At 28.7% G+C, this 14,459-nt stretch overlaps 2 protein-coding genes across 3 annotated transcripts; one reads left to right on the forward strand and one right to left on the reverse strand.

The window, feature by feature from the left end:
* Nucleotides 1-1,333: 1,333 nt before the first annotated feature.
* LOC107030790 (NAC domain-containing protein 90-like) lies at nt 1,334-4,982 on the forward strand. Its single transcript, XM_015232043.2, has 2 exons — nt 1,334-1,761; nt 4,533-4,982. The coding sequence occupies exons 1-2, from the start codon at nt 1,390-1,392 to the stop codon at nt 4,806-4,808; spliced, it is 648 nt and encodes a 215-aa protein (XP_015087529.1). The 5' UTR covers nt 1,334-1,389; the 3' UTR covers nt 4,809-4,982.
* A 2,032-nt stretch (nt 4,983-7,014) lies between these two features.
* Nucleotides 7,015-11,168, reverse strand: LOC107029445 (vacuolar protein sorting-associated protein 55 homolog). 2 transcript variants are annotated; one of them, XM_015230859.2, is made up of 5 exons: nt 11,039-11,168; nt 9,242-9,293; nt 8,966-9,005; nt 8,778-8,862; nt 7,015-7,485 (listed from the first exon to the last, which is right to left on the reverse strand). In XM_015230859.2, exons 2-5 carry the CDS (start codon nt 9,272-9,274, stop codon nt 7,302-7,304), a joined length of 342 nt encoding a protein of 113 aa, XP_015086345.1. In that variant the 5' UTR covers nt 9,275-9,293; nt 11,039-11,168; the 3' UTR covers nt 7,015-7,301. The 2 variants fall into 2 exon arrangements, with proteins under 2 accessions (XP_015086345.1, XP_015086346.1); XM_015230860.2 differs by lacking the exon at nt 11,039-11,168 and adding an exon at nt 9,369-10,966.
* Nucleotides 11,169-14,459: the final 3,291 nt, after the last annotated feature.

The following is a 14,459-nucleotide window of genomic DNA, read 5'->3' on the forward strand; positions in this document are numbered from 1 at the left end:
ATATATATATATATATATATTTATTTTTATTTAATTTTTTTTTTGGTAAAAAAAATATTTTTTAATTGTTTGTGCATGATTTTCATATATATATATACATTTTATTTTTATTTTTATTTTATTTTTTGGTTAAAAAAAATTATTTTTTAATTGTTTGTGCATGATTTTATGTTTTTTTGAAATTAAACCTAGATATATATATGTATACCATACAATATATATTAAATTTTGTTTTGTAATTATGTTCCAATTCTATGTTTGTAATTAATTTCTTTGTCATATGTCGAGAGAAAGTTTTAGCCCTAATAAAATCTGGCGATTCATATTTTTTTTTTATGATTTGATGATATTTTTGAAAATCGGATGATATTTTTGAATGAAATTTTTTGTATCAAAGTTTAATTTACCTTTTTGTTCAATTTTTATTATATGATGATTTAATTATTAATATCAAGCATTTTGTTGCTGTCAAAAAAGATCAATTATTTGTTATTTAATCTTCATTTTATGTATTTTCTTCATTGATTTGATTCTTTTAATAGATATCGAGAATCAAATTGAAACTAAAAGAATATAATAATTCAAATCATAGGACATAAAGAATTATTTAGATTTGTGTGTTTCAGAATGCACCAATTACCATTATACGTTATAGGATGATTGTTAAACCTTTTTATAAGATTTAAAATTTTAACCTAAAATAATTTTTCAATATTAGTGTTTCCTGACATATTATACAATTTTCTAAATATGATTTTTAGGTTATCATTTCATTTAAAAAATTAAATTTAAATTTAAAGTATGAGAGGAAACACACTTTTATTTACTTATTAATTTTATCTTCAACATTTACTAGTCTTAGTTATTAATTAATAACACTACATGTAATTATATACTATCTTTTAGGTATTCTGATTATGTAAAATTTTTGTGAATTCACTCTCTCTCTATATATATATATTGAATTACTTGATGAAAATCTTGAATCCATCGATATATATCTACAGTGTGAATAATCTTTAATTTTTATATTGTCAGTTCATAGAATTGTATTGTATTTGTTATACATACTTGATTTTTGTTATGCTTTACTTGAGCCGAGAGTCTATCAAAAACAATATCCCTATCTCCACGAAATAGGTGTATTAGATTGTGTACACCTCATCAATCCTCCTCATACCTCATTTATAGGCTTAAAACGAATATGTTATTATTGTTTTTATTGTTCATAGAATTGTTCTTTATTTGCTTTACATACTTGGTTTTGTCATCCTTTCATTGATTCGAGGATCTTTCATAAACAACCTCCTTACCTTTACAAGGTAGGATTAAAACTACGTACACACCATCTTTCTTAAACCCCACTTAATAGAATTACGTACACCAGATATGTTATTGTTGACGTTGTTCATAAAATTGTTATCTAAATATGTGATTCTTGAAAATGAACCAGAAATGGCAGGAGAAGTGATTAAACATGACACGGAGCAATGGTTTTTCTTCATTCCAATTCAAGATAGGGAAGCAAGAGGAGGAAGACCTACTAGACTTACAACACAAGGATATTGGAAAGCTACTGGTACTCCTGGTTTTGTATACTCATCAAACAACAATAGAATCATTGGATGCAAAAGAACAATGGTTTTCTATAAAGGAAGAGCTCCAAATGGGAAGAAAACACAATGGAAAATGAATGAGTATAAAGCTACTACTCATGGACAACCTTCACTAATTACCAATAATCATATCACAAATTTAAAGGTTAGTTTTACAAACCCTAAAAATGTTAGGGTTTTTAAACTAGTTGTAGTAGTATTACTTCTAGGTTTTTATCATGACTTTTACAACTTTCATATACCAATAGGATTGTGATGGGATGGGTAACATCTATTCATCCTTTTCGTATCTGAGCTCTGGGTAAAAAGTAATTTATCGTATGAGTAAGTTTTCCCTGTTACACAACGTGAATTTAAAATTAATCAAAGTATTAATGTGAATACCAAAAATCAGGTGAAAAAAAGACTTGATACATCAGTCATGTAAAAGATTTTTTATATCATCATGTCACCGAAAAGATATATAATAACTATAATAATTGTTCATGATAAGCAAAACTAGTTGTGTTGTTGAGACATAATTTATAATGAAAAGCTTTTAAATGAAATGATAGAGGCAGATCTAGAGGTCCCTATATGTTATTGCTCACAATGAACTCAAGTATTATTATTATTATTATTATTATTATTATTATTATTATTATATTTTTGTTATTAAAAGATTTAAATCGTGAATCTACCTCTAAATAGTTATATGTTTTAACAGGACATTACGTAAAAAAGTACTATTACTTTAAATAATATATGTTACTCTTTTCAATTTGTTCTAATTTTATGTGGCATCGATATAACTTCAGAACTACTCATAATATTTTTTATGTGTTCTTTAAAAAATTTTAATTATTGTAATTTATTATATTTATAAGTTGTTTTCAAATATATAACAAACTAAACAGAAAAAATAAACAAAAAGATTAAAACATAGAAAATACTAAATTTTCAAAGATACCTTCTATATAACAGTAGTATTATTTTTTATTTTTTAAAATTGAAACTTCTACATGTGTTATAAAAATAAATTTTTCAGAAAATTGTGTTTGTTGATTCTGACAATAAGGCATAATAAAAAAAAAATGTTATACAGAATGATATGATGGTATTTGTTAGGAAAGGCAATTTTCAAAAACTATAATTTAAAATATACATATTTATATAGCTATAAATCACATAGTTAAGAATAAAATAGAGAGTTCAAAATAAATTATTTTTTGTATGATATTTCATTAGTAAAATAATAAGAAATAGTGATGTTAGTTAGATACATTTTAATTTATAGCTACATAATAAAATTTGTTATTACTTCCATACATCCATGGATTACTAAAAAAGAATTTAGTTATAAGAAATTTAGTAATGAATTAGCAACGAAGTTTACGATTTAAATTTTTCATAATGGTTCAGACAAAAAAAAAAAATTATTTTCGATACACCTTTTTTCATGTACATGAGGCCGGATTGTTTTTTTTTTTCTATGGCCAAATACGCGAATTAGTTATTATCTTTTATAAATAGTGGTGGTAAGGTGTAATATGAGGATTTTTATTTTTATTTATTTTGATATCAAATTAAAGGGTGTGATAATCTCGTTTAAATATATAAGTTACTTTTAAAAATATTTATTTATTATGAATACATGGGACCCTAGGAAAATTATTCATAGTTTGAATATATTGTCAACTTGTATTGAGAAAAAAAGAAGAAAAGAATTAGCATTGGATTATTTGTTTGTTTTCAAGTAGATATCATATAGTGTTTGGCATATGCTTCTTCATGATTATCTTCTTTTGCTTTTTCCACTATTTATTGAGAATATATGATAAAGACAATACATTATATTATATTAATTAATAAAAAAAAATTTGTTCACCACACATTGGAATATACACACACATGTTTTTTTAAGTTAATATTTTAAAATTTATGATTATTGTTTGATTGTCAATTACCCCCAAATTTATACATTTTTGAAGTATTGATTTACTTTAGAAAGTTATGTTTTGTGTCCAAAGGGATCGTTTGATTCATGGGTTACAATGATATATTTTATAATTAAGCTTAAAATTAAATTTACATTTTATTTTATTGAAAATATACATTTATCTTATATTCCAATCAAATAAAATATAAAATTTTAATTTTGCATATCTTATCTTATTCTATTGAACTTGATATTTATTTTGTTTTGTCTAACTTGATATTGTTTTATTCTATCTTTCAAATGAAATAAATTATTTAAAAATTATAATTTCGAAATAACTTAATTCACCGCTCAAAAAATACCTTCTTTTGTTGCGTAACGGTTTTACAAAATTTATGGAAAAAATGTCATGATTAGATAACATTGTCTTTTTCTTGAGAGAGACACCATTATGCTCCATTAATAATAAAATTTTTTAGATATATAACGTACGAAGTAACAAATTCTTTTCACTTTTTATGTTTGAATAAATGTATATATATTGACAGTGTAAAGTTTTATATATGATAAGTATAGTTTTATAATAATAGTATTTTTTATCAAGTTACTAGTAATATATGTAAAATTATTTTACAAGTGACCTAATTTATCATGTATATATTTGTTGCATATGCAAATCATATAATCTAAACTTTTTAAAGTTTTAATTTTAAGTTATACACATAATATACATTAGAAAAAATCAATATTAGTAAATACTATTAACAGGTGAATCACCTTTTTCAAGAAGTTTATTTGTAATTATCTATTAAATGATATAATGATGTATATATTTTTTTACATCGATATCGATAACTTTATGAGTCGATTTGTTTAGTGTATTCTAAGATTAAATTGAAATAAAGTTATCTTGCGTTTGATTTACGTTATCGATGCATATATATGTACATAACTAATTCTTCTTCTTCTTCTTCTTTTTTTTTTTGAATTTTATGCAGTTACAACATGAATTCAGCTTGTGTAGAGTTTACAAGAAATCAAAATGTGTTAGGGCATTTGATAGAAGGCCAGCTGGTTCTGGATTATTATTACCCCCTCATCAACCACTAATTAATAATAATAATAATAATAATAATAATAATAATAATAATAATAATAATAATAATAATATTGGAACAAGTTCATCATCAACAGAAATAATACAGCCAATGGAAAATTACAATGATTTATCTGAAACCCCATTATGGGATTTTGAGGACTGGAATTTTATTTAAAAAATTAATGTTATTTAGATAGGATTAATTATGATATTATATGTATAATGACTTGATGAATTATCTATTAGGGTTAAATAACTCTAAATATATCCATCAATTCTTAGATCTCAAAAGTTTAGAAATTAAATTGTACTCTTTTCTAATAATTTAGAGAGCTAGGTTTCAATAAATCTATTTATAATTGTTGGATATATATATATATATACTTTGAGTAAATCTATGATGACACTCTCTTGTATTTTAATTTTTTGGAAATAACAATAATTGGAGTATGTACTCTAATCTTATATATATTCTCTTTTGTACACTTTTGAATGTGTTAAATAAATTAATCATTTTTTTTATGGATCGTAAGTTAAAATAGTTGAATTATTTTTATATTATTAGAGAGAATCGTCTAAAGAGAAGAATGGTTGTGAAAATAGAGTTTGTGTTTTTCAAGTTTATATCTCCCTCTTTTCATCGTCATTGTTATGTGTTCTTAAAAATATAATTATATTTTGAAACTAATATAGGCGTGATCTATCTCAGTGTGATCTCTTTGAATAGATTTAATCAACAACAACAAAATTTTCACTGTTCCAATAGTAATCCTCTCGACTTATCTTTTCAATATACAATAATATAACAACGTCGTATGTCTATTTAAACAAACATTAAATATATTTTCATATTAAAAATTCCACCAAAAAAACATCTTCCTTCGACAATTTCTTTTATTTTTCAAAACATTAACTCACTTTCTCAAAATTCACTCTACAATTATTTATATAAAATTGACTACTATTTATTATTGTTGAAATTTTCAGTATCCTTGAATAAATTGGAAGAGCATGGGTCCAACGATATATCAAAGGTTTTTTATTACTTTTTTTATTTTTTTTGTCTTTTCATAATTTATAGGACCCCAATCAAAGTTTTCTTGACTGAATAATATTCCAAATATAAAATTATTTAGCTATAAAATTTATTTGATGTTAAATAATTTATCTGTGGTATCGCGGTTGTAATGAATTCTTCTATAAATTTTTCTTTTTTTTTTAAAGTTAATAAAGCTTTTGTTTTGATTACGTTTTTTCAGTTGAGAATTTATCCGAAACAATATTTTTAGCTCATAAAAAATTCGTATATATTCTATTCTTTTCAGATCTCGTTTAAGATATTATACGTTTATATTGTATTCATTCTATCATTTTAGTTAATAGAACCTTTATAATTTTTAGTGATAGTTTTATTGAGAATTCGTATGCCTAAATTTATTTTTTTTGATTGCGGTGTTTTTATTTATTTATTTTTTAGTGTTTACTAAGTTAGCAAACACTAGAAATTTAGAATGTTATTTATAAAACTTATTTTCACAAGTGAAGTCATTCTTTTTTTTTTAAGAAACTTATTTTTTTTTTCAAAATATTTTATCCAACCAAACATAAAATAAAAAACAAAAAACATTTTAGAGAAAACGTTTTCTCCCATACCAAATACACCATAGATTATTATTTCATTTCTTTGCTAATTTTAACTCTCTCCATAATTCTATAATGAGGCTTAAATTATACTAGGAGTCCGTTTGGATTGACTTAAAAGTCGGTAAAACCAACTTTGAAATCAGTTTTTGACTTTTTGGGAATGTTCAACAAATATAGATTTGACTTAAAATAAGTAACGAAGTATTTGACAAGATAAAAAATGACTTGAAATAAGTCAGAAACCAAAAGAAAGTCTCCTCTTATTTTTTTATTTTTGACTTAAAAACTACTTTTTTAAGTCAATCTAAACGGGCTCTTGTGCTTTTGTCAAGTATATACAACACATAAAGGAATTTTTAGTAATCTTGGAACAGTTTATGATTCAACCTAAAAATCCTAAAATCATATTAATATGCATCAATAACCATTTTTTTTTAAATTCAACTAAAATAGGATTTTGAAAATGCACCAATTATGATTCAAATAAGTACAAGTTTAAGAATTGCGGTGCAATGAAAGAACTGCTTCACTCTTAACTAGAGGTCTTCTATTCGAGTCTCGAATATGAAGAAAATCTTGTCGAGCACCACCCCAACGAACCGGCGTGATCCGAATTTGGTCGAGGTTGGCACTGAATGTGCGAGTCAAATTTAATCGAGGCTCAAATGCAGGCTCCAGAAACATCGGATGAAAACCAAAAAAAAAAAAACAAAGGCACAAGTTCAAGATGAAACATCCACAGAATTGAGTATTTATGATGTATTAGCAACTATCTATGCAAATAGTAACTAAAAATATGATCTTTGTTCCATCAGCAAAAGGTTTCAAACTTAGAGAAAATAACTTTCACATCAAGAAATTATAAATGTGACATTTGACAAAGTTATACACATTGGTAAATAAAATTTCTAGTTCCATTTCCTAGCATTGGTTCCTTTTCAGCTCCCTTTTGTTTGCATTTTCTCTTGTTTGTTAGAACCACGCAACGTAATTACAGTCGAGGAACCATGCCTCGATTTTTATATCACCACTCGTCATCAAGACTGGCACGATGATAACACATGACTGTGCAGACAAATATGAAGAATGACACGAATTCGATGAACATTGCTCCCGTCTGGATAAGATCTGCATGTCTGAGAATAATGGGAATGGCAATGCTTCCCACAGCTGATGCCCCTGTTAAGAATTTAGCAGCATCCATCCAGCTGCAATGATGAAAAAACGAAAAGGCCTAAAACGAGAACAATTTGGTGAAAAGTACACAACGAAAGACGAGAAAGCAACAAGAAAGGAGGAGGTCTTCGTAAAGTAAAACATCAAATCATAGATACTCGCGACATATATCTTGTTTGACCAAAAATCGACATTTTGTAAAGTGTTCTTTGTCAGAAGTGTATTTCGAAAAAGTACTTCAGAGAGAAGTGATACAGTCTGGCTTACGTGCTCTAGCAACAACTCCTGCTGCTACTCAAAAACACTCAAGAATGCCAAATCTCTTAAATAAGTACGTTTGGCTTCATCTATTGGCAGGTGACAGTTTTTTTTTGTTGCTAAAATGGCTTCATCGAGTGAAATTGAAAACTTTTATACCTCTCCACGACATCTTCCTAGACAGGGTAAAGGCTTTGTTCAACTAGACAAATGAAAATTCCCTTTCGGTTACTTAAAGTTGCCCTCATCTTTGAGCGAATTGGCATTGAATAGGACTATACTTCACATGACTCACATTCATAAAACAAGCCTAGTTGTACTAAGTACTGGTTTTTCATCATACAACAAGCAACAGATGATTCACATTCATGTTAGTGAGTGCAGCGAGGTAATCTTTTAACGGACCACATCTTCACATGTGCTCATTATCCGTATACCGTACCACTAACCAGTTTACCCAATATGCAATGTTTACCATATGAAAACTGATTTTATTAATCACTAACACTAACATGACAGTTTTGGCAGATGGACAATCTCTAAACAATGATGTGACTGGCAAAATTAGCAATCACCAAATCCTATATATTATATAAGCTGCCTTCTGCAGTAATACTAGTTATGCACCCCAAGTACCTCAATATCGCACATCTAGTACTACAGTATTCATTTAAATTAGTATTGTTTCACAAATATTCTTCAAGAAAAAAGGCGAATCATTTTATGAATGAAGCATGTACGAGAATCAAATACGATGACATATAAATCTCACAGAGTTTAAAGTGTACATGATCTAGAACATGACTTAATAGACGGATGGAAAATAATACAACAAACCATGACTGATGAAAAGGATTACAATGGGGTTGGGCCAATGAAATATAGTACCCCTCTCCCTCCCCCCTTTTTTCCATTTAACTCCCCCTCCTCACCCCTTTATTCGACATCAGAAAAGACAGTTTATCCTCAGTTTTCATTAGTAAAGAAAGCACGTCTTACAGCAGTATGCAAGAAAATGCATGAGAGAAGGAGATTCAAACTTCTGCATATCGTAAAAGTGTCTTACCCCCCGCCATCTCGACTTATTAGGAACTGTGTGGATCCACCACCAAAGAATAAGCATGGCATGGGAACCACAACGTACATAAGAGCTGTCAAAACCAAGAAATCCTCTTAGTTAGCCAACAAATAGAGCTTACTCTGCTTAAGAAGACAAAATAAGCAAACTACTTAGATTTTATTTCTTTCACAAACCTGATAACATTGGCCACCAATTGCTGTATAAAGCACAAGCCTACAAGAAACAATATTGAAGCAAAAGCATTACAATTAACTCTTTGGAGAAGATCAAAGAGGCACTGTTTCCTTTATCAAACAGAAAGATCATCTTGTATATGAGGTTAATGAGAAAGTAGTGATTGTTGAACTTATGACTACATAAGCAATACACTACATTCATTGGTACTTGCACAAACTTTGGAAATACAGGAGTTCAGACTCATAATGCAGGAAAAGGTTTATAAGACCTACCAGGATCTGTAACAAAATACTGGACGAGAACATGAAGGCAAGCCCCGCAAGCCTGTATAAGACATTATATCAGAACACAGTTTACCAGAAATGCAGACCAAAGGCAAATATTAGTTGAATCACTTACACTTTATCCAAGAAGTGAAAACCAGCAATTGAACCATAAAGATGATGCAGAAACCAGAAAATATCAAGTTAGTAATTGTATGAACATAATGAGATTCGTTAATGTGAAAGTTAATGAGTTATATGGAATTAGAAATATGATCAAATTAACTGTTTTCACGATAATATCATTTGTAAAAAGAAAACTCAAAGAGAAACATCAAGTAAATGAAGTAATGTCACTCTCTATTCACCGCGGTATAGCCAGATAGATCCAGTCTTACCTAGTACTTAGTAGCTTTATGAACAGTAAATTGAGTAGACTAATCAGTTCAAAATTTATCGGAGTTTTATTGATTAACAAGTTGGATTGCGATTAATTACAAATTGAGTATCACAGTTTCATTAGAAGTCAGAGTAAGAGGTAGTCATAGTCCACAATCCACAGCCACATCTGGTTGTACTTACAGATTGGCAGAAGCAGTTATGACGCACCAGAGGATGAAATATTAAACTACAATCCCCTTATCAAAATTCTTAGTATAATTTCAGAAGCGGATTGAATAAAAAGTTTGGATGATATTTCTAAGATGCGTTGCTCCCATAAAATCTGACACATTTTGCGATTTCTCCATTGCTTCCATGTGTTTAGACACACAGCCGATAATAACTTATCTACTAAAGCAACACTACAAAGTTGAATTGCACCATAGGTCAGCTTACCATCCGCAATCGGATGGCCAAATTGAAAATGCCAGTCCAGTCTACATCCACTTAAATGGTGTTCGGATCTATGCAAACTTTCTGCGGTTCAATTCTTCTTGATGATACAATGCGACTTGCTCAGATCCTAGTGCAAACTGATTTTTTATTTGAACTCAAGAATCAAGCTTTTATTTTCATTATTATTTTTTAACTCAAGAATCAATCTTGGGTGAAAAGGAAAATGATAAGACATATTATAAGCTCCACTTTAATCCAGAATTAAAGATTTGTTAAGAACTCTATTGCCAGCAAAAAAGCAAAGATTAAATATGAAAACTGTAAATTTGTTTGAACCATAAGCCTAAATGTTAATCAGAAGTATTTCTGCAGTAGTAAAATTATTACAGAACTCAAAAAACTAAAACTGGGTCATGGCTGAATCAAGAAATCTATTGCCAGCAAAAAGCCAAATCAAAAGATACAAACTTTTTTGAACCGTAAGCATAAGCTAGCGTTTGGCCATAAATTTTTATCCGACTTTCAAAATCTGATCTTCAAATATTTCCAAGTTTACAAAACCAAGCTCAAACCCGTTTTTGGTACCTCTACTAACAAAAATTCAATCTTTTTCCAAGTAAAATGCACGTCCAAATACAACTTCAAATCCCAAAAATCACATCTTTAAACACACAAATTTCAAGTTTCAACTTCAAAATCTATGGCCAAACAGGAGCTTAATGTTTAATCATAATTATTTCAGCTGTAGTAAAATTGGGTCATTTCTATTCATCCAACAAAGAACCCCACCAACCATAATCTAAAAATCAACTACCTTAAACCTTAAACCTCAAACATATGATACAACAACTAGAAAAAAAAACAAGCAGTAAATAATATAACTAAAAAAAGAACAAAAATTTAACAAAAAAATTAAAAAGGGTTTATTGATAATTCAAAACTGAAACTTGAATAGAAAAAAGATTGTACCTTCAATGGTCATCGCCATTTATGGTTAATTTTGAAGGGGCAAAATAGGAAGAAAAACTGTTTTTGATCTGTTGATCCAAAGTCTGATTCTTGAAACTGAAACAATTGAAATAAAGCACTCAAAATTTGGGCTTTTTGTAAATTTAGATATATTTTCTATAAGGACCCTGTAAATAGTATTATTGTTAAGAGATTCCCCATATTTTGTTATTTTGTTGTTTTGTGCTTTAATATTTGGAAAAAAAAACTTTTTAAGGCCCCAAATGTAGTTTTTCTTTTGCCAAGTCTCACCTCCGAGGAAAATAGAATGATGTATATTGCTCGAGAATAGAGTTGTCAATATGGGCTAGCCCACCTCATTCGAGTTAACTCATGCATAATTTGATATTTTGCTGACCAGGTCAGGCTAGTCCATTTTGGTGTTGGCCAGAAAACGATCAGCCCAATCCATAAGTACGTGGGCTACAGGCTTGCCGGAGTAGTCTACTTTTTTAAAAATTATATTTTTTTAAATTATTAAGTTAAATTATAAATTATAATTTAAAAATATTACTATAAATATCAACAAAACAATATTACATGATGTTAATGTTACTAGTTGTTTATCAAATCCACAAATACAATTATCCTTATAATATTTATTAAGATTTTTTTTCCAAGTAAAAGTATAAATATCTAAATACAAATATTAACCTAATTGTTTTGAGTTTAGACTATCTTTAATTTTAAATTTTGATATTATATTATATATTTTTTTGGGAACTTTCACATATACCCACTTAAAAATAGCCTAATTACTCTTCATAGCTATAGTTTGGTAATTATAATTCGTAGCTACATGTTATATGGAGAAAGAGACGAGCGAGACTTGGCAAGAGAGGAGAGAGGAGAGAGAGAGGGGGCAAAAAGTGGAGAGAGGTAAATTATATATGTATATTGGTTATATAACTGTATATTATACATAAGTATTTATATATATGGCAAGCGATATTGAGAGAGAGAGGAGAGAAGCAAGTGAGATTGGGAGAGGGAGGAGAGAGACGAGGGAGATAGGGAGAGGTATGTATATTGGTTAGATAATTATATATTATACATATGCATTTGTATAAAAAGCAAGCGAGATTAGAAGAGAGAGGAGAGAGGCAAGCAAGATTGAGAGAGGGAGGAGAAAGGCGGGCGAGAAAGGGAGAAGAGGTGAATTGTATATGTATATTGATTAAATAATTGTATATTATACATATATATTTGTATATTCTGGTGAATTATACATATACAAATGTAGCTAACTATACAAACTCGAAGTCAACCCACATAATTAATGCATAATGTTAATCGTGAGTGGTAATTATAGCAAACTATAGCTATGATGAGTAATTAAGTAGTGAAAGTTTGCTTAACCGCGTAATTTTTCCTATTTTTTAATTAATTTTTACTGGCCCACGGGCCGACTTTACCGATATTTCTCAAGCCCCAAAATCAGCAAACTTATTCAGGTCGGACTAAAAAACACTTTTCTTAAACGGACTCCAAAAATTTTTAATCCAACCCTATTTAATCTCGAATTAGGCTAGGCCGATCCAACGGACCTAGCCCATATTAACGATTGTACTCGAGATAAATGATAAAATGGTATTTTTATATATGGATAGATTTATTTAAATTAGTACCTTAAATATATTTTGATCAATTTTATTTTCAAAGTTACAAATAACAAGCACTTTTAGACTTTATCATTTTTTTAACAAGCTCTGTTGTGAAGAAGATTAATTTTTTTTAAAAAAAAACACAAAAATCTTAATAAATTTCATAAACTGGAATGTCAAAAGTTAAATCAAACAATGAAATTAATATGTTTGTGAGAGATACATATATGTTTGGAATATCACCAAAGTAACTTTATCGACGTTTAATTCAATGGACATCATGATTCATGAATACCTAATTGTGCTCAACAATAACATACCCAGTGAAAATGTATACGTAGAATTTGTAGAGAGTAGAGAATGTACACAAGCCTTACACTATCTCGTGAAGATAGAAAAACTATTTTCGAATGATCATCTGTTCAAGGTGCAACAAATCAAACTGTATGAAAAAAATGATAGTGAAGATAACACAACAAGTAATAAGGAAAGTGAAATATTACGAGTGGGGTTTGACAGGGGCGGAGCTACACTTGCTCCAGGGTGTCCAATTGGACACCCTTCGTCGAAAAATTTCGTTATATATATAGGCCAAATCTTACTTTATAATGTTATATAAAGTATTTTGGACACCCTCAAAATTACTATTGAGCCGTAGCTCAGTGGTAAAAGTGTGCTTAATACATTAACAATACCCAAGTTCGAATCTCAACATTAAAATTTTGTATATTTTATTTAATGGGTCTGCTTTAAAATGGTTATTTAATTAAAAGACGGAATAATTTTTCAGGAATAGAGCACTAGCTTAGTGGCAATAATGTGCAAAGGTGTTTGGCACTAAGGTTCAAATCCTCGTGGTTATATTTTTTTCTCTCTCTATTTTAGCTTTATTTTGGACACCCTTCACAATTTTTCTGTCTACGCCACTGGGGTTTGAGAATGGTAGAGAGTTTACGTAGACCTTATTCCTACCTCGTGAAGGTATAAAGATTATTTTCGATAAATCACCGGCTTAAGTACAACAAATCAAAGTGCATGCAAATTATTAACGAGCACTAAAAGCCACTAACTTAGAAATATGCTAAGATTGGATCGAACAAACAACATAATAAAAATCAGAATTAGTCAAATTTAAAATACAATTCACATCAACAAAAGAATTAAGATATAAATGGATAAATAAAGCAACAAATATAATAAAACAAGAAAAGAAATAAATTCAACAAATACCAACATTCATAAATATCATTTGACTATTTTTCTTATTTGTTTAACATACTTCTCATAAAAATTCTACAAATAATTAATGAGCAAATTTTATTAAATTATACCAGACAAATATTTCTTCTAACCACTCCAATTAATCTTTTCCTTTTTAATATCTCATCCACCAATTGCCTTTTATCTAAAGCTTAGCCAACAAGTTCACTAAAAAAAAATAAAATTAGTTCAAAACTCAAAAATTAGAAAAAGACAATTAGCTCAAATATCACAAAGTATAGTGTCAAAAACAAAGTTAAACAAACTATATGGGGGTTTAAACAAGTTTAAACAAATTACAAGGGTAGCATATAACAAAAAAACTCACGCGGCGCAAAAACAGTGGCAATATCGTAAATATGTGAATAGATAAGGGTAATTGATGAAGAGTCCTTCTGTATATGTTTGCCATTGTAGTTAACGGACGAACACCAGGGGCTCCGGTGCTTTGGCAGACATCAAACTTCAGTGTCGGAAAGAGACCCTCCTACTTGTCCCCTACCCCACCCCCCCCACCC

This window comes from Solanum pennellii, chromosome 9 (assembly GCF_001406875.1).
Source record: "Solanum pennellii chromosome 9, SPENNV200".
Lineage (NCBI taxonomy): Eukaryota > Viridiplantae > Streptophyta > Magnoliopsida > Solanales > Solanaceae > Solanum > Solanum pennellii.

Excerpts from the sequence above, each read along its gene's own strand:
- LOC107030790 (XM_015232043.2), top strand. The coding sequence starts at position 1,390 with ATGTTATTGTTGACGTTGTTCATAAAATTGTTATCTAAATATGTGATT. Across the intron at positions 1,762-4,532 it reads ATCATATCACAAATTTAAAG|TTACAACATGAATTCAGCTT; the intron begins GTTAGTTTTACA and ends AATTTTATGCAG.
- LOC107029445 (XM_015230859.2), bottom strand. The coding sequence starts at position 9,274 with ATGTTCTCGTCCAGTATTTTGTTACAGATCCTG. Across the intron at positions 9,006-9,241 it reads GTATTTTGTTACAGATCCTG|GCTTGTGCTTTATACAGCAA; the intron begins GTAGGTCTTATA and ends TGTTTCTTGTAG. Across the intron at positions 8,863-8,965 it reads TTGGTGGCCAATGTTATCAG|CTCTTATGTACGTTGTGGTT; the intron begins GTTTGTGAAAGA and ends TGGTTTTGACAG.